The sequence below is a fragment of the Microcebus murinus genome, chromosome 4 (genome assembly GCF_040939455.1).
Source record: "Microcebus murinus isolate Inina chromosome 4, M.murinus_Inina_mat1.0, whole genome shotgun sequence".
NCBI classification, from domain to species: Eukaryota; Metazoa; Chordata; class Mammalia; order Primates; family Cheirogaleidae; genus Microcebus; species Microcebus murinus.
Genome location: NC_134107.1, coordinates 41,821,488 through 41,844,000, shown reverse-complemented (window position 1 = coordinate 41,844,000; position 22,513 = coordinate 41,821,488). Strand labels below are relative to the sequence as shown.

General features: G+C 38.0%; 1 protein-coding gene across 2 annotated transcripts in view; it reads left to right on the top strand.

The window, feature by feature from the left end:
- The window catches only part of NELL1 (neural EGFL like 1), a 761,891-nt gene that overhangs the window by 371,143 nt on the left and 368,235 nt on the right, over positions 1-22,513 (top strand). For both annotated transcript variants that reach the window (XM_012735524.2, XM_012735523.2), the window contains exon 13: positions 2,806-2,931. In XM_012735524.2, the coding sequence (XP_012590978.1) occupies positions 2,806-2,931 (126 nt within the window). The remainder of the gene's footprint in view (positions 1-2,805; positions 2,932-22,513) is intronic.

The window sequence follows — 22,513 nt, the reverse complement described above, 5'->3', positions numbered from 1 at the left end:
ACCTCTAAGGCAAGTCCTGACTAGTTTCTCATCTTAAAGAATGTCCGGGCATCCCAGCAGAGCGAGATGGAGTTCAGTGTGGCTGCATCTTTGTGAGTAAAATACCGACATGATTTAGCCTTCAGCGTACCCTGCTCCAATCAATTCTCTTCACTACAGCCAGAGTGATATTTTAAAAGCAGAAATTGGATTGTGCTACTACCCTGATTAAAGTCCAAGCTCCCTCACGTGGGCTACAAGGCCCAGCAGGCTCTGGCCCGAGCTTATCTTCCCACTGTCATTTCAAATAGGCAAAGCTCCTTCCTGTTAACTGGATCTTCTCACACATTCTTTTCTGTCTGGCAGGTTATTCCTCTTCCCTTCCTTTTCTGTTTCACTTCTACTTCATGTCTCAGGTGAAACATCACTTCCCTAGAGAGTACTTCTCCGAACCTCTCAGAGCGGGTCAAACCCCCTTGGCAAAGGTCTCATCTTTGGTAGAATTTATGACACATTTCACTCAATGTCTAACAGTCTGTGAGGTCCCTTTGGCATTTTGTTCACCCCTCTGGCTCAGGGATTAATAGAGGGCTACCTGATGTTCTTAGAATGTACATGACTAAATGATTCTCTTCTAACTCTACAGAGACAAAAACGTTAGCCTCTCTAGTCTCCCTTCTGTTTCCCCACCTTCCTTCTCTACCTGATGAATTCCTGTTCATCTTTCAAGATGCTACCTACTAATATCCTTCTTGGAGATACCCTTCACAGACTGTCTCTGCACCATTCAGGGGAGGCTCAATGGCTTAAATCCTCAAAGGCATATTTCTAACTCAGGCAACACGTTCATCATGCTTGTCTGGTGGTTTGCTCCTCCCTCAGGGATGCAGGCTGAAAGGGTCTCCAACTCTACGTTTCCATGATCTCCAAGTCAGGAACAAGACGATGCAGTAAGCCAGATGTGGGCTCTTAATCGTTCCAGCTGGATGTGATATGCTTCCAACTCAGATTTCATGCTCAGCTGTGAAATACACTTAAGCTATGCTTAAATTCAACAAAGATAGGGAAATACTATTGTGCTATGTGCCCCAAAGGAGGAAAACTAGTAATATTTTATGAACAACACTAATGGTAGCCACCGCCTCTAATACCTGGCTTCCTTTGGTGTTCCCAGATTCTCACTTGCAGTGGTCTGTTTTTCCACCTTCTCACAGTCATGCCAAGGACTATACATAATCAATAATAACTAAATTACTTCCACAATCTTACTGTCAAGCACAGTACTTTTTGATTCCTCCTCCTACTTTTCTAGCTCACATGTTCTAGTGTCTTCATTGTAATATCTCCTAGCCTCTTTCACAATTCTTTCTGCGGATTGGGTTCCCCATGAGGCAACCTCTGAGATGGAGACTGGCATTCAGGAAGTTGTCCATTGCCTGAGTTATTTCACTAACTTTTGGTGTTTTGTTCCTGTTTCACAAGTATAGAAGTCTTACTTTCTGCGGATCTCCTTCTAAGGAGATCCCCACAATAACATTTGTTTATAGGCTGTCAGATCTTTGGCACTGGAAGGAATCTGATGTTATTTCAGGGCACTTTATTAGGAATTAAATCAATGTGCTTTTCTTTTAAAAATAAATTGTTTCTGTACATTATGAATATTAGGACTTCAGTGATTATCTTAATAGAAACACCGTATTTGACAAATTATCATTTTCAAGGTGCTTTCATGAAGTAAATCATAGCGAATAAGAGATTGACTTCTGAGTTGAAGTCCCAGGCATGACTTTGTTCCAGATATTTAACTTCTCTAAGATTCAATTTTCTAGACTATAAAATGGGAGTTGTGTTTGTATTTTGCTCATGGAATTTCATGTAGATTAAATAGATAATGCCTTTAAAGAGAGAAAGCATTAGTTTCAGAACTGACCCTTAGGAAAACCTGATACAGATACCGGGACCCAGAGTAGTTAAAAGCAAGTCAGAGGCCATGAACTCTAGCAGAAACAGAACTAGAGCTCACATTTTCTATGTAGGATTCCCATGCTGTACTCATGTCCCTCTCTCCATAACCATCACATGTAAGCAGTCTGAGTAAAAAGAATATAAATCCATTTTTGGAGATAATCTCCAGAAAAGACCAAACTCTGTATTTACAGTTATAGGTTATTTTAATCCCTATCACAAACTTTTGAGAAAGCAGGCGATACTCTGACCTCCATCCCAAAGAGAATAATAGCTCTTGTTGAATTAGCTCATTATTCTATCGCGTGTGATAAATTCCAAGGTCAAGAGATGAAAAACGTTAATTTGGATCAGATGACAGCTGCTGTTTGTATTCACAGTACAGCTTGGGAGAAACGGGTTACCCCATCATTTTGTACCAGATGGATTAAAGCATGTCTTAGTAAGACACACAAGCAGAGCAGGGCTGGATTCCCTTGATATTGCTGATAAAAGCTGTACCATGTACAGTGGACACCTAATGAATATCAATTGATATCAACTCAGTGGATGCAGAATTCTTTGATTTTGGACATTTAAACAGAGTATCCTCTCAGTAAGAAATTAATAGTAGTAGTTCAGTCTTTGTACTTCTAGGATTCTTAACTGTTGTGTCTCACCATGGATGTTTCTAGAAATACTTTAGCTCAGGATGGGATCTAAAGCACCATCTGAATTTGCACTTAAACTTTTGGGTTCAATGCATCTTGTTTTTCCTCTTGACCTCAATGGGCATTCACTTTTTATAGTTTCATTGAAAGATGATTACACTCTAGTTCCATTATTTGACTAATCTTGATACTTTTTTTTTTCCTTCTTCAGATATTGATGAGTGTGCTGCTAAGATGCATTACTGTCATGCCAATACTGTGTGTGTCAACCTGCCTGGGTTATATCGCTGTGACTGCGTTCCAGGATACATTCGCGTGGATGACTTCTCTTGTACAGGTGAGCATTAAGAAGCAATGTTCATGTCTTTTGCCCACTTTTTAATGGGATTGTTTGATATTTTTTCTTATCGACTTGCTTGAGTTCTTTTAGATTTGATTATTAGCTCTTTATCAGTTGTATAGCATGTGAATGTTTTCTCCCATTCTGTAGGTTGATTGTTCACTCTGTTGATTGTTTCCTTGGTTGTGCAGAAGCTTTTAAAATTTACTCAAGTCTCAGTTATTTATTTTTGTTGTTACTGTGATTGTCATTGGGATCTTCTTCATAAATTCTTTGTCTAGGCTGATATCTAGAAGAGTTTTTCCCCAACATTTTTTTCAAGAATTCTTACTGTTTCATATCTTAGTTTTAAGTCTGTTATCCATCTTGAATTAATTTTAGTCAGTGGTTTAGTGAGTTTAGAGAGATATCCCAAGTGCCCAGCAATGCATGAGTGAATTAATAAAATGATATGCATATCATGAAGTAATACTCAGCCATTAATAAAATGAATTAATACCTGTAACAATCTGGATGGAACTGGAGACCATTCTCCTAAGTGAAGTATCACAAGAATGGAAAAACAAACACCACATATACTCACTATTAAATTGGAACTAACAGAACAGTGCTCATGTGCACACATGGAAGTAAAATAATATCAATTAAGCAGGTGGGAGGGAGAAGGTGGGGATAGATGATCTCACAGGTACGATGTATACTATCTGGGTGATGGCACACTTATAACTTTGTCTCAAGCAGTACAAAAGCAAACTATGTAACCAAAACATTTGTACCCCCATAATATTCAGAAATAAAAAAGAAGCAATGTTGTTTTTCGCATTCATCCATTCTCTGCACCGTATCTGTGTCATTACATTTAACTCCTAATGCACAAAGTACTATTTCTACCTAAATTATTGTCTTTCATTATTTCACCCTCACCTTTTAAGAAAAAAGCATAATTAAAAAATGTATCTGCATAATTATAATTTTTTTCTCCTTGTATTTCTGCCTGTGTGTGCACATGCATGCACCGGGTGTGTGGTTTGAAATTGAAGACCCAGTTGCCTATAGTAACACTGAGGGATTTGGATATATTAGTTCTAAAAATAGAAAGTATCAAACTATTTTCCTTCCATCAGGATGAAATGTTTTTGTAGGTAAGAAAATGTATTTTGTTCCCATTAAGAAAAACAAGGATCAGATTTAAAGGAGGCACAGAGTACCTGGTGGTCAAGGGTTGAGCATATGGGGCCAGTCAAGACTATTTTGATTAATATATGCTTGTAGATTTTCCACCTCTTCTCCCTATATCACTAGGCTCAGCTCTAAAGTAGTCCCTGCCTCTGTGTGAACAGTGCTGGTTTTGCAGGGCATTTGTTCCGGGGTTCCTATATATTTCCAATCATGTACATAGAGACCTGAACAATAAATTGGCTAAGGGTGGGAAAAAATTCTAGGTCTTTCTTCTCTTGGATCAAATGTGATTATAAATGCCCAATCTGCAACCTATAATAAAAATACCCTCGGGGCCCAAGATTTCAGTCATGTTGTACCTTTCCCTAACGCCTGCATCTTTATCTTTGTCCTAAGGACATTGGTGTACAAAAACTGCATTCTTCTTTCAGAATGTAATGCCAGTCTTTTCTTAATGTATTTTTTTCTGAATGACTTTTTCAGAAGTGCAAAAAGTTGCAGAAGTTAGAGAGACGTGTTAGCATGTCCAAATTTCTTTGCCATTGATTGTTGGATATTTTTAAGTCCCCAGTCTTTCAGCTAAGTGGCCGGAGAGATCAGATTGGTGCAGCTTTCTGAGAGTCACACAAGGTCAAATCTCATGTATCCATCCTTTACATAGATAATTAAAATTTCTAGGAAAACAGGAGACAGATTGCATAAACATAGCATGCTGGGATCTAAATATTTTAAAGGGTCAAAACTCTTTTAGGCTTGTATACAAACACAATCTAAAAAGCCGTGAAGTTTTAGGTGACTGTCACCCTGTTCTTAATAGGAAATTCAGCTCTTAACTTTTTTTAACCCTAAGATTAAAATAAGCCAGTGAATATCCTCCCAGCACTGGGGTGCCACATTAAGCAAGTCAATAAACCTTAAGTAAGGGGCTGCTGTGTGGAAAACCTTGCTGAAATTCTATCAGAATGCTTGGCTTTGCTCTTATGTCCTCACTGAGGAAGGAAGGTAAGACCTGGTGCCTGTGGAATGCCTATTAAGGACAGGTGCTCTGCCTGGTGGTGTACACTTGGAACAAGATGGAAAATGTGTTATTTTAAGAACTGGCTCCAGAATTACTTTTAGAAAGGGAGCTGTTTTGTTTGGAATAAAAGGCAAGGAAGGGTATGGGATATCAATGGGAACCCAAGGCACCCCTCCCCCACACTCAAAAAGAATGAATAGCTCTTCAGGAAAAAAAATCTATATAACACGCACACACACTTTTTGTTTTGTTTTCATGTATTCTGCCTCAGAGGGAACAGAAAAGACAGAAAGAACAAAAAAGGGAAAAATAAAAAGGAAGGGAGAGGAACCAGCCAGAGAGTGGAAGGCTGGGTGCTGTGGAGGAATGAGGACTGGAAACAACCACCCAGGGGGAGGACAGCTAAAAGGATTTTTAAGAGAAGGAATATTTAATGTGAGGCTTTCCATTGTTTGCTATGCAGTAAGTAGTATGAGTTTTCCTCATGACCCTCAAATCTTTGGTAAAGTCTCCCCATCCTGAATACCTAGTGAGAACCATCTTGCTCCCCCAAATAGAATATAAGTTAACATGGTGAACAGCAGAAATGGTACCTGTGTATGGGATGTTGGGGCCAGAGAGGAAGAAGGAACCATTACAGAGTAACCATTCCTGTGCCTTCTGCTGTCCTTCCCGCAGCATACACTTACTAATATGCACACACACACACACACTCTCTCTCTTTGTCTGTCTGTCTGTCTGTCTCCCTCCCTCCCTCCCTCCCTCCCTGCCTCCCTCCCTCCCTCCCTCCCTCTCTCTCTCTCTCTCTCTCTCTCTCCCCCTCTCTCCCCCTCTCTCCCTCTCCTATCACCACTGCCTCCCTTCAGGAATTTCAGAAATCTTGATGAGGACTTTGGACTTCCATATTCCATAGGTCATACAACAGGTAAGATCTTTAACAAGCCTTCCTTTGATCTCAGATTCCTCTCAGCCTACTGCCCCATTTTTCTACACAGAAAAACTTCATTTGTCTGCAGTTATTTTTACTCACTCACCTCACATACCCTCCTCATCTCCTCACCATTCCGCAGAGACTACGTTTATTAAGGTTACCCATGAACTCTATTTTGCTAAATGCAGTGTTCTTATCTTAGCAGCATTTAGTGGAGGTGACCACTCCTTCCTCTGTGAGAGACATTCTTTTCTTGGCTTTGGTGACCTTTGGTTTTCTCTCTATGTCACTGGCCACCCCTGTCCAGTGTCCTTCAAGGTTCTGCTGCTGCTGGCATTTTAAAGGTTAGAATGCCCTAGGGCTTTGCTCTGGACCCCCTTCCTGTTACTTACAGATTGTTTTTAGATGCCTTCATCAATCTTAGGACTTTAACAGCATCTCTTTGTCTGTAACTAAATTTCTATCTCCAATTCTAGTCTTTCTCCTGAGCTTCTGAATCATATATTCAACATGACATCTACATGCAGATGTTTAATAGGCATTTCATACTTAACAAGTAGAACACAGAACCCTTGATTTCCTTCCACTTCTGCAAAACACCTCTTCTTTCACTTTTCTCTGTCCCAGCTAATGAAAGCACCATCTACCCAGTTTTCCAAGCCAGAAATCTAGGGGATAATTCCTTTATCTCCCTAGGAATTGACTATCCTTTCACTCTCAGTCCATCCACCTGTCTTGTTGATGCTCCCCTCGACACCCAGTCCTAAGTCTGGACCCTTCTGTCCACATCCTCCGTTACCATCCTAGCAGACTCAGCCATGGCCACCACACTGGACTTTCTGCTCCAGTCTTGTTCCACTATAACCCTTTCTTCACATAGCAGCCAGAGCAATTTTTTTTTTTAAACAGAAATCATTATGACTTTTGACTGAATCCAAATTTTACAGAACAAATCCTTTTAATAAAGGTGTTCTGTGAAATTTGGATTTGGTTGAGGGAACACACTTGGGGATCTGGAGGGCCTCGTGTGGCCTTGAGGCCACAGTTTCCCCACCCGCCATTCCTCCTTGTCCATCATGAGATGGCCACCCTCGCTTTTGTCTTTTATCCCATTTAACAAGCTTTTTTCTGCATTAAGACCTCCGCACGAGTTGTTGCCCCTTCTTGGAAGTCTTTTCCTCTTGATATCTGTATAGTGGGGTCTTTATTGTCACTAAGACTTCAGCCTAAAAATGATCAACTCGGAGAGGCTTTTCCTGATCAATATGAATAGCCACCCATTGTTTTTTCTGTCATACTACCTTATTTTAATTCTGTGAATATTGCTTATCACAATCTAGAATTTTTCTGAATAAATAATATATTAATATAATGATAATCACTTGAAATTACAATAATAGTGATTTTTTTTCCTCTGTCACTTTCCACTGGAATGTAAACTCCTAGAGCAAGGACCTATTTCCTTTTGTTCTCTACAGTATCTTGACCGCTTAGGACATTACCTGGAACAGAGCAGTGCTCAATAAATACTTGCTGAATGAAAGAATGCATAAATCTGCTTGATCTTTGGAAAGTTCTTTATTTTTCCAAACCTCATTTATAAAAAAAACTGCTCATATCTGACATAACTGCAGGTTATAATGAACATCAGCTAATGTAATATATGTGAAAACATTTAGCTTGGCGCTGTTATCCATCAGCTTAGGATGTTCTGCAGTAACAAACAACCCTAAATATGAGTGACTTCAAATAACAGTTTTGTTTCTTGCCTCTGCTATTTGTCTACCGCTGACTGTGGATGCTCTGCTTATTATTCCTTTGGGGAACAAGCTGATGGGATAGTCACTATGGTAAACATTGCCAATCACCAAGATGGGGAACAGAGACCCTGGAGCATCCTCCATCAGCCCCTAAATGTTCTGACCAGGCAGTGACAGGTATCACTTTTAGTCACAACCCATTTACTAGAACCAGTCACTAGTCCCATCCAACCACAAAGGGACTAGGAAAGGTAGTCCCACCATGGGCCTGGAAGGGTAGAGAACCAGATATATTTAGCAAATCATGAAAATGAGTAATGTAATGACTGCTACACAACAGACCAACAAATATAGTTTCTTCTGACATCGGGTATTGATTAAGATAACCTTTTTTTCCAAAGGCAGTTCACAGTGTAGGTAGATAGTCTCAAAAATAATAATAATATTAAGCACGTTGTATTGTGTGCTATGATGGAAATACAAACACGATACAATGTTAAAAAGGCCCTTGATTGCAAATATGGAGCATTTGGAATGTTTTTTGTAAGCCAGGGGAGTTGTTGGAATTTACTAAGGCATGTTAGCATGCAATGACTGGATTAGGTTAGGGGTTTTATAGTGGAGAGCTAAGAGACAAGCTTTCTCCTGGGCAATCATTTCTTCTCTAGGCCAGATTCAAGGACCTTCATTAAATGCTTCATTGTAAGCTTGAGTCTCTGAACTATGAAATTCACTTTGTTGTCCTGAAAATAAGCCCGTTAGGCCAAATGTGCTCTTTGTTCTCCACAGTAGATCATGTTCCCACCTCTAATTTCTGCCATTTCTTTATTAGCAAAGACAACTTCTTCCCCCAAGTGGTTATTTCCTTATGTGATAAATGAGGTATGTGTAATAGATATCTGCCACCATAAGGCATCCTTTCAGATGTTTCATTTCCAGATGACAATTTACAGGAAGAAATTGTCAGGCCTAACTACATCCTTTGTTTGCCCTGAGATTCTGATACAGCATTTTCATCAACATTTCATTGACATTCCCTTATTTCCAAAGATCATTCTAGACTCTGTCTCAATTAAATTAGTACTTGCTGCTACTATTCAGTTCGTTTTCCAACAATGTCAGGGCCATATCTTTTTTACCTTTATTTTGCTGTTGTATGTCATTTCACGTTGACACTAACTTTTTAGAGGTCAGTAGTCATGCTAAAAACTTCTTTCTCGCCCAAAATTAATAAGCCTAGAGTTAAAGAAGACATAACAGCTTTGATGATTCATTGATTTGTTGATCAATCAGTTACTACCTTCATTCATTGTTTCATTCACGTATCTAATACACCATTAGTGTCTGTCATGAGTATTAGGAATAGAGCCACCAAGATAAATGAAAAATGACCTGTGTGCCCAGGGAGTTCTTGGTTAATGAGTAAACATCTTCAAATGAGAAAACTCAAATGTTTATTCATCATCAAAAATAGTTTGCCAAATCAGTCCCTCTTCAGGATCTTAGTAGAGTTTAGATAATTATTGACTGTTTAACCCTACATAATTGTTACTCCCAGACAAGTTTCAAAGGAGGAACCTGAAAATAGCCTTTCTCAATTATGTGCTGCCAGCAAGGGTCCTTTCAGAAGACTGCAGCTAAGATAGCAGAGGCTGAGCATGATGCCAGAGGATAAAGGCAATGCATTAAATAGAAAAGAAACTTCAGCTCTTACCCAATTTCTTTTCTTGCTAATAATTAAAAAAAATATGTTAATATCTCATGGGATAATAAAGCTCCCAGTTCAACATTGAGAATAATTATCTAGAACTTAAAAGTGTGCCTCTTTACTCCTGGGGGCTGAGGGTTTCATGACATGGCTGTGTGTTGTATATGAAGCTCTGTACTTTTTTCTAGGAAAGCTTCCTTTGGCCTTTGAAAGGGTGAAATATGAAACATTTGGCCTTGGCCTTTGACACTGGGGGAGGTTTTGGCCTTGGAATTTGTGTGTGAGTCAAATCACTTTGTCTCCTGTAAGAGATCCCTGAGTTGCTCTTGCTCTTTTATGAATTTCGAAATGGGAGGAGTATCTGAAATTGAGATCGGGCAGGGAGTGCTTTTCTCTCCCCCATACTGTTTTGGTTTTGGAATAGTCAACCCACTTGATTTATTGGTCTCTGACTTTCATTTATCCCCAGTTCAACTCCCCATGTTTTGACTGCTTGATAAGATATTATCATTAGATACGCAGGCAGTTTTAAAGGAGGGTACTTGTGATTTACAACAAAAGCATGAAGCAATAAGACAGATACTTGACAGTAATGGGTCGGCATTCATTTTTATGCCAAAAAGTTCCCATGAAAGTAAGAAATAAAGGGAACAAGTGAGATAACAAATATCCCATGTGATTTCTATTAGCTTAAAAGGGTTTTTATTTTCTTGATACTGGCATGGAAGAAACCTTGAGAAGGAGGTATATGTTTGCAATACTCAGAGCAAGCTTAGTTAAAGAGTTAGATATAATAGTCTATTAATTTAATGGTTTGAATTAAGTACTCTGTAATGAAAAGATGTTAGGCAACAGTTTAAATGCTTCAGGAATGAAAGTTAGCTTTTAGAAATTTTAGGCTAGTTCTTTGGAATATTCTTTCTTCCCAAGGTTGATGAAATACAGAACATTTTTAAATATAGATAGCTGAAACGATCTATATGAAATAGTGCTAAACTAGAACATTCTCCAACCTGATTGAGTAAGGTAGTAAATAATCAACTGATTATCTTTATCTTTTGGGCACATACCATGTGCTAGTGTTGGAATGCTGTCCTTGTTTGCTTTTGGCCATCTGGCAACCTTAAGGCTTGACCAAGTTATAGGACAATTACTTAGCTGTCCATCTCAGAAGAGGTGATACAGATATAAGAATGAAACGGGACAGATGTGGTGGCTCATGCCTATAATCTTAACACTGCAGGAAACAGAAATGAGAGGACTGCTCGACACCAGGAATTCTCAAAAAAAAAAAAAAAAAAAAATAGCCAGCCATGGTGGCACATACCAGTAAGTCCTAGCTACCTGGGAGGTTGAACCAAGAGGATCAGTTGAGCCCAGGAACTTAGGAGCTTGAGGTTGCAGTGAGCTATGATCATGCCATTGTACTCTAGCCTGGGTGACAGAGTGAGACCCTGTCTGAATAAAAAAAACAACAACAAATGAATGAAATAGGTCACAGGCCTCTAGATTATTACTTCAGCAAAATAATGTTATGTCAAATTCTTTATAGAATGCAAAACTACTTTTTGTTTATTAAAACTATCAGGAACCATTTATTAATAATTGATATATTGAACAAGAGTCAAAATATGACATTTACTTTTGGATATTTTAAAATCCACCTAGAAGATCTGAATATAGTTATGAGATATTTGCCCTGAGTTTTTATTTGCTTGGATGGAATTGCCCTCTTTTTATTTCTTCCCTTCATTTAAGTAGATAGTTGGCTCTGTTACCCTCCCTCCTCTCCTATCTCCCAGAAGAAGAATATGATTGTACCAAAGGCAGGATTCCAAAATCCTAATTCTTTAGGGCAGAGATTCTCAATCCTCACCTCATGGTAGAATCACTTGGGATGTTTAAAAAAAAAAAAAAAAAAAAAAAGTTGATGCCTGGGATCTACCCCTAGATATTTTTATTTTTGTTTGGTTTAGGATTGGAACCTGGCTTCCTAGTTTTGTTTAAAATCCAGGTAATTTTAATGTGCAGTTAAGGTTGAGAGCCACTGCTTTAGTATAGAACAGAGAGGGTTGGAGTACGGAGAGAACATTAGAGAGGAATGCAAAGGGGGAGGAATTGCCCTCTGTATTGTGGACTAGAAAAATGATTCTCTTGAACTGTGGTAGGAGACATGGAGTTGGGGAGGTCATGAAAGCAAAGACCTGGATGGTTCCTGAGGAAGAGCCTTGCCTCTGGAGCTGCTCGGTGAGATGTGCAAGACTCTGGACGGAGAAAGGCTGTAAAGTGTCTCTGCAGGTGGGGTCTCATAGGGACATCCTGAATCTTTAACTGTGACATGGTTGCTGCCTACCTGGGAGAACCCTAAAGACAAATGGGGCATCTCCATAGTGACCTGTGTGTTCCATGAGCTGAGGACCAGCCAGTTTCTTATCTGCCAATGCCTAGGTCATTTGGAATCCTCTAGAGCCATGACACAATCTGATAGCAGTGGACAAAACTCAAAATGCCTGAGACTTTTCAGCTCTCACAATATGCTGCAAAATAGGAGTTCAGAATCATTCATCAAGTTGTATTGAAGGAATTATAGTACATTTCATTACTTATACAACTATCTTTGTGAGTATGCTTCTCTACCCATCACATGTAAATGAAATGAAGTCAATAAAAGGAGAAAACATGATAAAACTAGGAGTTCCATCTAAAGAGAATTATGGGATGAAAATTTATGGAAAGTCTCTTTTTCCAGGCCAATTTTAGTTTCCATATGTCCTATTAGAAAAGTCAAAGGCCAAGTATTTATTGCATTTAGTAATAGTAGTGTTAAAATAATGCTAAGGTTTATTAAGCCCAGCAAATATATCTTAGGGAGAATAAGAAAGGACATTTACCTTGAAATTTCTTGATGCAAATAAGTCTGAAGGACATGTCCATTGTTTAGCTTCTGTTGGGTTTAAGTGGGAGTTTCTTTTTATTTCAGTATGTATTGTGAAGTATCCGAACCATGTTGGCTGCTTCAGAACAACCAGGATAAATGATGGAGCTTGCCCCCAGGATATTTGTGCACAAACCTATTAAATACTGTATTGTCCTTGACCCAAATTCTTCAAGAAAGGCTTGTTAATATTTCTGTACACTCTATTGTTGGAATTGTGCATTCAGAATCACAATTAAGCTTTCACATAAAGAAGGAGTATGATTAAGGGTACTTTGGCACTTACAAAACTGTTGAGGCTAGTCTTGCAGCCTCCCTATATCCACATTCAAGTCATACAATGACTGGACATTTCTAACAACATAGTGTCCTATTTTATTTTCTTTATTTCCATCTTAAAGATGTGGTACCTGTGTGTGTGTGTGTGTGTGTGTGTGTGTGTGTGTGTGTGTATCCATACTTTTCTGCAGTATAGTTAGGTGTCTTAAAATTTTGTTTTCTTCTCTAAGATAATTAAGAATATCCACTACCTATTCTTTGACAAGAATGAAAGCTCTGAATTCTCATGGTTCAATTCTAGTGTATAAATTCTACTGGTTGCCAGATTTGACTAATGCTACTCATTTACCCCACGAATTGGAAAGCCATTTGGCTTCTCTGCTTCTTCATCAGTCTCCAGCATACATTCTCACAAAATTGTTACAGGATAAAGTGACACAGTGCAGGTATATATCAGTTTGGGTGATTAGCTGAAAGAATAAAAACCAAACCAAAAACAACAAATGATTCAAGTGGCTTATATGACAAATTCTGATATATCACAAAGTCTAGAGGGACATTTTTTTCAGAATTAGTTAATTCAGCTGCTCCATTAACATCTTCAGTGACACAGATTCTTTCCAACTTTTCCTTTATTTCCAGAATGATAGTTTTGGAACTTGATCTAGCTCTGCTGTAGGTCACGAAATGGCTGAAATAACTAAGCATTGGGGCTTTGTTTGTTTTTTGTTTTTTTTGAGACAGAGTCTCACTTTGTTGGCCAGGCCTAGAGTGAGTGCTGTGGGATCAGCCTAGCTCAGAGAAACCTCAAACTCCTGGGCTCAAGCAATCCTGTTGCCTCAGCCTCTCGAGTAGCTGGGACTACAGGCATGCACCACCATGCCTGGCTAATTTTTTCTATATATATTATTTGGCCAATTAATTTCTTTCTATTTATAGTAGAGACGGGGTCTCACTCTTGCTCAGGCTGGTTTCAAACTCCTGACCTCAAGCAATCTGCCCACCTCGACCTCCCAGAGTGCTAGGATTACAGGCGTGAGCCACTGTGCCCAGCCTAAGCATTGAGTGTTGACTTGACCATGTCCCAAAGTCAGAAGGGAAAAAAGAAGTCCCTTCTTATAGTCCCTTTTTAAAGACAGGATAACTTCATTAGAAGCTGCATACCAGCAGATTTGTTTTCATGCCTCACTGACAAAAATAGTTTGATCTACCTATTCATAAAATGTATCTTGGAAAGATACATGGAATTATTTTGAATCAAGATTTATCTCCTGGTGTTAGGGCAGGTCCCAGCTTCCTTTGTAGTACTTGGCTAACTTATAATCTAAATGAAATGTGGGTTCCTTTGACAAGGAAGATGTGTGCCTGCTTGTGTGTGCCTGCTTGTGTGTATGTGTATGTGTGTGTAAAGATCCACAATTGTATAGGCAACTGACAGCATCTATTAGAGTATATTAAGAACTTTGAAAACAGTTTTTCAAGCTTAGGAGTAATCAAAAGAAATGCAAATTAAAATGACAATTAGTAATTATACTAAATTTATGTATATGACTCTCTGTGTGTAGCTATATAGATAGACATTATATATTTACAGATATGTCAGTCACCCATTTCTGGAAATGGTTCAGGAAATAGTCACTTTCATACAGTGCTGATGGGAATGTAAACTGATACATCTGTTTTGTGGGTAATTTGACAGTGTGTATCAAAAGACGTAGAAATGTTTATTTATAGTAACTTATGCCAAGGAAATAATCAGCCACAATTATTTATGTAAGAAGATTTTCATTGTGGCAGTTTATTCTATTATTTATAAAAAAAAACAGAAAGCAGCCTAAATATGAACTTATGGAGATTTTATTAAGCAAATTCTATGTGTGTGTGTGTGTGTGTGTGTGTGTGTGTGTATATGTGTGTATTTGCTCATATATATATATAGGAATAAAATACAAATGAAAATCATGCTTTAAAGACTACTTAGTGTCAATGGAAAATTCTCATCATATGATATGATTTAAGCAAATATATGTGTTCTTTTCTAATTAAAAAAATAAATGAATAGAAATTGTTTGGATATACACACACACATGTAAATATAGACACATAGAAACATAGACAAGGTATATTCCTCCCACCCAGTTACCAAATAAATAAGAGTAGAAGATATCTCTGAGTGAATGATTATACATGCCTCTTTTCTTCTTCACACTTTTATGTATTTTCCAAATTTTCTATGGAAAGGAATACAATGCAAAACCTGCATTACATTTTATTATCAGAAAAAGTTATTAAAATATAAGAAAGCAGAAAATGTTAGACAAAGGTGACATTGAATTTTTTTCTCCAAAGTCTCCTAAGCATTATGCCCCTGAATTAAAAAAGAAAATGTTTATGATGTAGTAGTGCTAATGCCCTTCATATTTAGTGACACAGATTATAGGTCTGAACTAAAGAGATTAAAAGCAGTGGCTCTGCTTTATCATGTTCCTGGAGAATTTGAATGGCCAGCATGGCAATTGAAGGACACTTACAATTATGATGCTTTCTTAGTCCATTCAGGCTGCTATAATAAGGTAACCTAGACTGCGTAGATTATGAACAACAGCAATTTATTTCTCACAGTGCTGGAGGCTGGTAAGTTCAAGATCAAGGTGATGGCAGATTTGGTGTCTGGTGAAGGCCTGTTCCTCATAGATGATGTCTTGTGCGCTTACACTGTGGAACGGGTGAGGGATCTCTCTGGGGTCTTCTTTATAAGGGCTCTAATGACCTAATCATCTCCCAAAGGCCCCACCTCCTAACACAATCACTTTAGGGGTTAGGATTTCAATATATGAATTTTGTGGGAACAAAATATTCAGACCATTGTAGTTGCTGTCTTTCTCCTTTGAACATTTGGTCCTACTGCCCTATCTCTCATAAGTACTTTATGCAGGTTTCCAGAATCAAGGCAGTTGGTCCAGATTTTTCTGGATTGGTGCCAAGACAAAGCGAGATACTAAGGGGAGACAGAAAAGATCCAGTATTTCCTTAGTAAGACAACCACTGAATACAAATCAGGCAACATAGATGCTAGTCCTGCCTCTGCCACCAGCTCACTGAATGAATATCACTGGGTCAACATTTTTCCTGGACTTTAAAAGATTAAGGTTTAACTAGCTCAATGGTTTTCAGTCAGAGGAGCTGGGATTCTAAATGATGTTTCTTTAGAAAAGAGTTCAGCTTCTTAAAAAAAAGATAATTTTACAAACTATTACTGTTCTAATTCTGTGATTCTGTAAGATATGGTTCCTGACCTCTAGGATATTATGGTCTCTTTGGGAGACATAAAATTTACATTTAAGGAGAATAATTTTATAGAGCATATAATTGAGTGCTAAATTGTGAGGTACGAGCAATAAATACTTGGAAAAGAGCATTGGTACTGGGAGAAAGGACACTAATCACTAACTGGTAGAGAGAATGTGTTGTCCTCCCTTCCACAGGGTATCTAAAGTGGGTTTGAGTTTGCTGTTAGGTGGGAGTTGGCACAAGAACATTGAGAAGTAATAGGGTGCCTGGTGCTTGAGAAATAGATCCATCTCCCTGTTTGTTGGTCTACAATATGACCTGCAGGTGACCTGCTTTGTAGAAATGGAAAGAACAAAGGGCTCTGAATCAGGCAGGCCTGAGTTTCTGCCCCAACTGGTGCATTTTATTAGCAGCGTCAACTAGAATCAACTTGAGGGAAATGGACACATCTTCCTCCCAGAATCTTATGGGGAGTAAATGAGAGAATATTTGTAAAGTGTTTGTAAAAGGGCTCAGCGCAGACTAAATGCTCAATAAATGTTAGCCATTACTATCTCTACTTTATAGTCTGAGGAGTCTAATTTGAGGTACAGGGAGGTTAAGGAACTTATTATCCCTAGCCATAGGCTAGAAAGTGATGGAGCAGGGATAGGAAAGCAGGCCTTCTAACCAGAGACTTAAACACAACCTCTGTCAGAGCTCTTTTGAAGATATCTTTAAAATGCCAATGGATGTACTTAGCAAACAATAGCCTTTGTCAAAAGGAAAGAAATAGCCTGGGGCTTGGGACCAAGAGTGTCCTATTTAATGCACAGCTCTGCCACCTTCAAGCTTTGGAATCTTAGGCAGATTTCTTAAGTGCTCCATGTCTCAGTTTATAATACCAAGAGAGTAGGTTGGGTTTTCAGGTTTAAATATTTGTGCTCAATATTCAACCCCTAAGACCTGTTTACCAAATTTCCTTCTTCTCCATCTCCTTACCAGGTAGCTCTTAAAGTACTCAAAAGGACAAAGCATCTTAAAATACATTTAGAAAGCCACTTGTCTCCAGAGTCCATAGGTAGAGTGTTCAGATTCTCTGGGAACATGAACCTGCAGTCAGATGGGGCTAATTGGTTAACAAAAACACTTAATGTGAAGTGGACTTCACAACAGAGTTTGTAACTAGCACGGAATACATTCTTTTAAGTAAAGAAAAACATCTCCTTCTGGAGTCATTAGTTTGTTGAGTTGGTGTGGAACAGAGCTTCGGAATATGCTCTGTAAGCTCCCTTTAAAAATTTAAGTTTGTTCCCTGAGAAGGGAAGCGCCTTAAACTGTGAACACCTTTTGCATTTATCAGTCTTCTGGCTGGCATCTAGTTAGTCCTTAAGTGTGGCCATAGGGCAAATTGTTTTCAAGAGATGGATGGAAGGTCAGAAGTTTGGTCTATGTTGGGCACCAGAATGAGGTCTTTGATGCTCAGGAAATGTCCTTAGAGGAAATTTGAAGCACACAGAGAGGCATGTAAAGAAAACAGCAAGTTTAATAAATTTATAAAAAGACTTTTCCTAATCATAAAAGTGGTATATGAATGTTGCAGTAAGATTAAGATATTTAGAAGAATAAGAAGAAAATAAAAAATTACATCTGTAATTTAACCCTGTGAAGATAACCTCCATTAACATTTTGGAGTATTTATTCTTAGTTGGTTTTCCATGCTTACATCTGCATTCTACATTGTGAGAATCACACTGTGGCTACCAGTTAGTAGTCTATTTTTTTTTTTATTTTTATTTCATGAGTGTTGCCCAAATTAGTAAAATTTCTTTAAAAATATATACTTTTGTGGTTGACAGTATTCTCTCATATGGATACATTATCATAGCTTTACTATTAGAGAAAGATTAACATCCAATTGCCTTTCTGACTTCATTTCATTTTATTAGATGCATGCATTTTTTTCTTCCTCTGTTATGGTCAGCTGGATAAAGAATGAATCACAGCACAGGATTCAGACCAGCCCAATGCACGGAATGTACATACTTAGGGACTCATAGCAGGAGAAGCATCATAGTTTCTCTGGTGTTATCCATTTAGGAACATTGTAGGGAAAAATAGGAGGCTAAAGAGATGTGTAATGTTAACAAATAACTTGGTGTTGTAAGGACCCCACATAATTATTGTACGTAAAAGCATTTTGTAAGTAGATCCTGGCACTCCATTGAGCCTCTGCCTTGTTTTGGTGATATGTTTTTTTTTTTTTTAATTTGTATTTTCTTATTGGATTATTTGTTCTTTGAAATTTAAAGAGTATTTCCTCGATCACCTAGTACTCCCCCCATCTATAGCATTAATTTTCCCATTCTGATTGATAAGTTGAATGTAGGGAAAGCATTTAAAGTCTCAAGAGTTTCAAATAGCTGGGATGTTAGAAACATATAAGGCATCAGAGAATATCTTCAAATTAAAATCATTTGATTTTGAATATTGATGAATTGTTAAATAGATATGCCTGGAGACATCTTGCCTGTGAATTATCAAAAACTTTAGGGTATTTTCCAATTAGGAGAGCTGCCCCACCCCTAAGTAGGTATTCTATTTGATTTGGTTTTAGTAAAAATGTGGCATTGATCAGAAGAGGCAGACATTATCCCTGCCTATCAGTGTGAGAGGGGGCGAGGGACAATTATTGTCTCACCTAGAGAGTGTGTGGCACTTAAATGACTGTTAGGTCACGGCCAGCCAGGCTGAGTGTCATACAGTGCAGCAGAGGGAATCAAGTGAAGATACACCCTGGAATGCTTTCCTTGGCCTCAAGCAAACTGTTTATTTTTTAAGGGCAGGTTGGAGCTGCTCGCAGCTTTGGAGCCAAGCCCATGAGAGAGACCAGAGAGCAGTGCTCTCTATCAATTCTTAGGATTTAGAAAACTGGCAAGTCACAATGTAGCACTCACATGGTATCATGCTTACCTCTCGAACATTTAGTCCGTCACTATCTGGACAAGATTTTATTTCATCTTTTCTCCTAGCTCTCTTTCCCCCTTGACTCTCTACTCTTTGGTACATTGTTACAGCTTTTCTCCTTGAATCTTGTTTTCTTCACCATTCAAATTTGATTCATTAATGTGTATCTCTGTGTTATTATTTATGGCTGAACCTGACTAATGATGGTCTAAATGAGAGATTTAAAACTGCCATAAAACAGAAAACAACAAATGTTGGTGAGGATGTGGAGGAATTGGAACTCTTGTGCACTGTTGGTGAGAATGTAAAATGGTACAGCCATTGTAGAAAATAGTTTGGTGGTTCTTCAAAGAATTAAAAATTAAAAAAAATTAAAAATATGATTATCATATGACCTGGCAATTTTGCCCCAAAGAATTGAAAGCAAGGTCTCGAAGAGCCATTTGCACACCCATATTTATAGCAGAATTATTCACAATAGATAAAATGTAGAAGTAACCCAAGTATCCATCAAAGTGTAAATGGATATGCAAAGTGTGACATAGACATACAATGGAATATTATTCAGTTTTAAGGAGGAAGGAAATTCTGGCACATGCTATAATATGGATGACACTGGAGAACATTATGGCAAGTGAAAACAAGCCAGTTACAAAAAGAAAAAATAGCATGTAATTCCACTTATATGAAGTATCTAGAGTATTCAAATTCCTGGAGACAGAAAATAGAATGGTGATTGCCTCAGGCTGGAGGGAGGGGGTCATGAGAAGTTATTATTCATGGGTACAGAGTTTTAGTTTTATAAGATGAAAAGAGTTCTGAAGATGGATGGTGGTGGTGACTGCACAACAATATATATGTAATTAATACAACTGAATTATATCCTTAAAATGGTTGAGATGGTACATTTTATGTGTTATGTGTTTTTCCTCAATAAAAATTGAAAAAAAGATGCCATCAGGAAAAGATCACTTTCTATTAGTAAGTCAACTCTAGAAATAACACCTATCATAGATTTCCTTGCTTCCCTAATACATATTAGGCATAAACTTCTATTTTAGCTTAGATAGCAACTTATTTATTATTTATTTATTCATTAAACAAATATCTATTGAGAATCGACTAAGTATCAGGTGTTATTCTAGATGTCAGGAGTATATCATTGATTAAAACAGACAAAACTTTGCTATCAGTGGAGCTTATGTTCTAGTTGAGAGTAGTCAAACAATAATCAGGTAAACATGTAGTATGCCAAGAGTTGATAAGCACTGTGGGGAAAAATAAAGTCAGGGAAGGGAGATGGGTGTGCAGGGATGGATGTTGGCGCAACTTTATATAGGGTGGTCCAGAAAGGTCTCACTGATAAGGAGATGTATAAGCAAAGACATGAGAGAAGCAGGGAATAGGACATGTTGACAACTGGAATGACAGAGTGCCAGGCAGTGGGAAAAGCAAATGGACAGAATTTCGAATCGGCAGGTCTGATTTTAACCTAACTCAGATGAGCCACTTGGTCTATCTGAGCCTCGATTCCTTTATTCATAAACTACTGATAGTAATTATTTCACAAAGATATTGGATAAGATTGATGAGAAAACATATTTTGTAAGCTGGAAAGTGACATACAACTTTTTGTGTTAAGTATTTGCAATAGATCTAATTTCTCTAGCATCATAGGTATGTGAAAGGATCTACATAAGACAGTTTCCCAGATAATTTTTTCAAGAATTCACCTTTTTATTTTATCATTTTTTAAGTTTATGGAACAAAATTTCAAATAGTCATGTACTTGGTCAGGCGTGGTGGCTACCACCTGTAATCCCAGCACTCTGGGAGGCCGAGGCGGGAGGATCGCTTGAGGTCAGGAGTTTGAGACCAGCCTGAGCAAGAGAAAGACCCCATCTCAACTAAAAATAGAAAAATTAGCTGGGCATCATGACATATACCTATAGTCACACATACTAGGGACAGAAGTCAGGCCACTGAATAAATGGGGGATTAGTGCATTTTTTTTCTTTAAATGGAAAGCAGGCTTTAATGGTCCCTGCCATTACTTGGACAATATTCCCTTTAGAAGAAGAACAGAGTTCAGATAGGAACACCTCACATACAGCATGCAGGAAATCAGTGCCCATATCCTGTTACTGATAATAAGGCCTCTGCATTTAATTCTACAGGGTCAATGTAGCACCTCTAGAGTCAAGGACAGAAAGTATCTCTAAGCAACCAGGGAGCTGAAAGAGCCTTGCTATTTTTTTTTATTTTTACATCAGTGGTTTTCCATTTTCCCTGCTGTTGATAAATAATTAAGAAAAGAATGTTAGATCCTCAACTTCTTAGAGGACAAATACATTATGCAGTTGGTCTCCAAACACCCACAGGCTCTTGTATGAGGGTCAGGATTTTGTTCTTGTTAGTTGGCAGTATGTCCTTTGGGCCTTGGCAATGAATTGGCTTTGTGTTTGTAGCTAGAAGAGCAGTGAGGATTGTGTGTATGAAAGGCACAGAGCTAATGCTGTCATCTTGTTGTAGTTCCTAAGTGCGCTACTCATCAACAGGTAACAGTTGGACTGCTGGGCATTGGTGGGCTGTGCAGCTTGACTTAGAAGGAATGATTTATATGAGGACATCTTGTAATATTGGGCAATTGCCTTGGAACCCAAGTGGATGTGGACTATAGTTTCACACTGAGCATCCAGGAATATGCATGCCGGCAGGGGGAGGGATGTCAGAATGCCTCATGCTGGGACTTTTTCCTCCTGCAACTAGCGTGTGCATGCTTACCAACAATGGTACCTGTTCATTTATTCACTTCTGAAAATCATCTCTAATATGAGGAGAGTAATAACAATGGCAGAAAATTTGTATTATATACAATATAGTAATTAAATCAGAAGCTGGCCTCTGGATATAATTGTTTGGATGATTTATGTTTAGAAACAATATTACTATCCATAGATGTCAGCAAATAATTTAGACCAGAATTCACCATGAATACTGAATGTCTGACAAAAGGAATGGGGTAGCGAGGAAAGAATTTAATATTGGTTGTTAGGCTCATTTTAATCCAGACTAACACACTACATATCCTTGGGTGAGTCATTTTACTTCTTTGGGTATCAGTTTCATCATCTGCAACAGGAGACTTTTAGATTATAAACAGAGTTTTAGAAGTCACACTAAGTTCTGACCTCTTTGCTATTTTTGCAATTTTTTATTTATTTTTATTATTTCAGAATATTACATGGGTAAAAATGTTTAGGTTATATATATTGCCAAGTTCTGACCTTGTTGAAGCCAAGAGTCATGGCCTTTCTTCTCTTCATCCACAATGCCTGCTATAATAACAGGCACTTAATTCTTCCTTTTTGGTTTTTGTTAGTTACTGTCATGTGTTTAAATATACATCTATAATCATTTGGAATATTGCAATTTTGTTTGATTTGTAAAATTTTATTTTTAAAGGTCCCTTTTAGTTTTATATTGAAAACTTTTTTTTTCTATACAAAAGCATTCTTTTAATAAAAGTGTT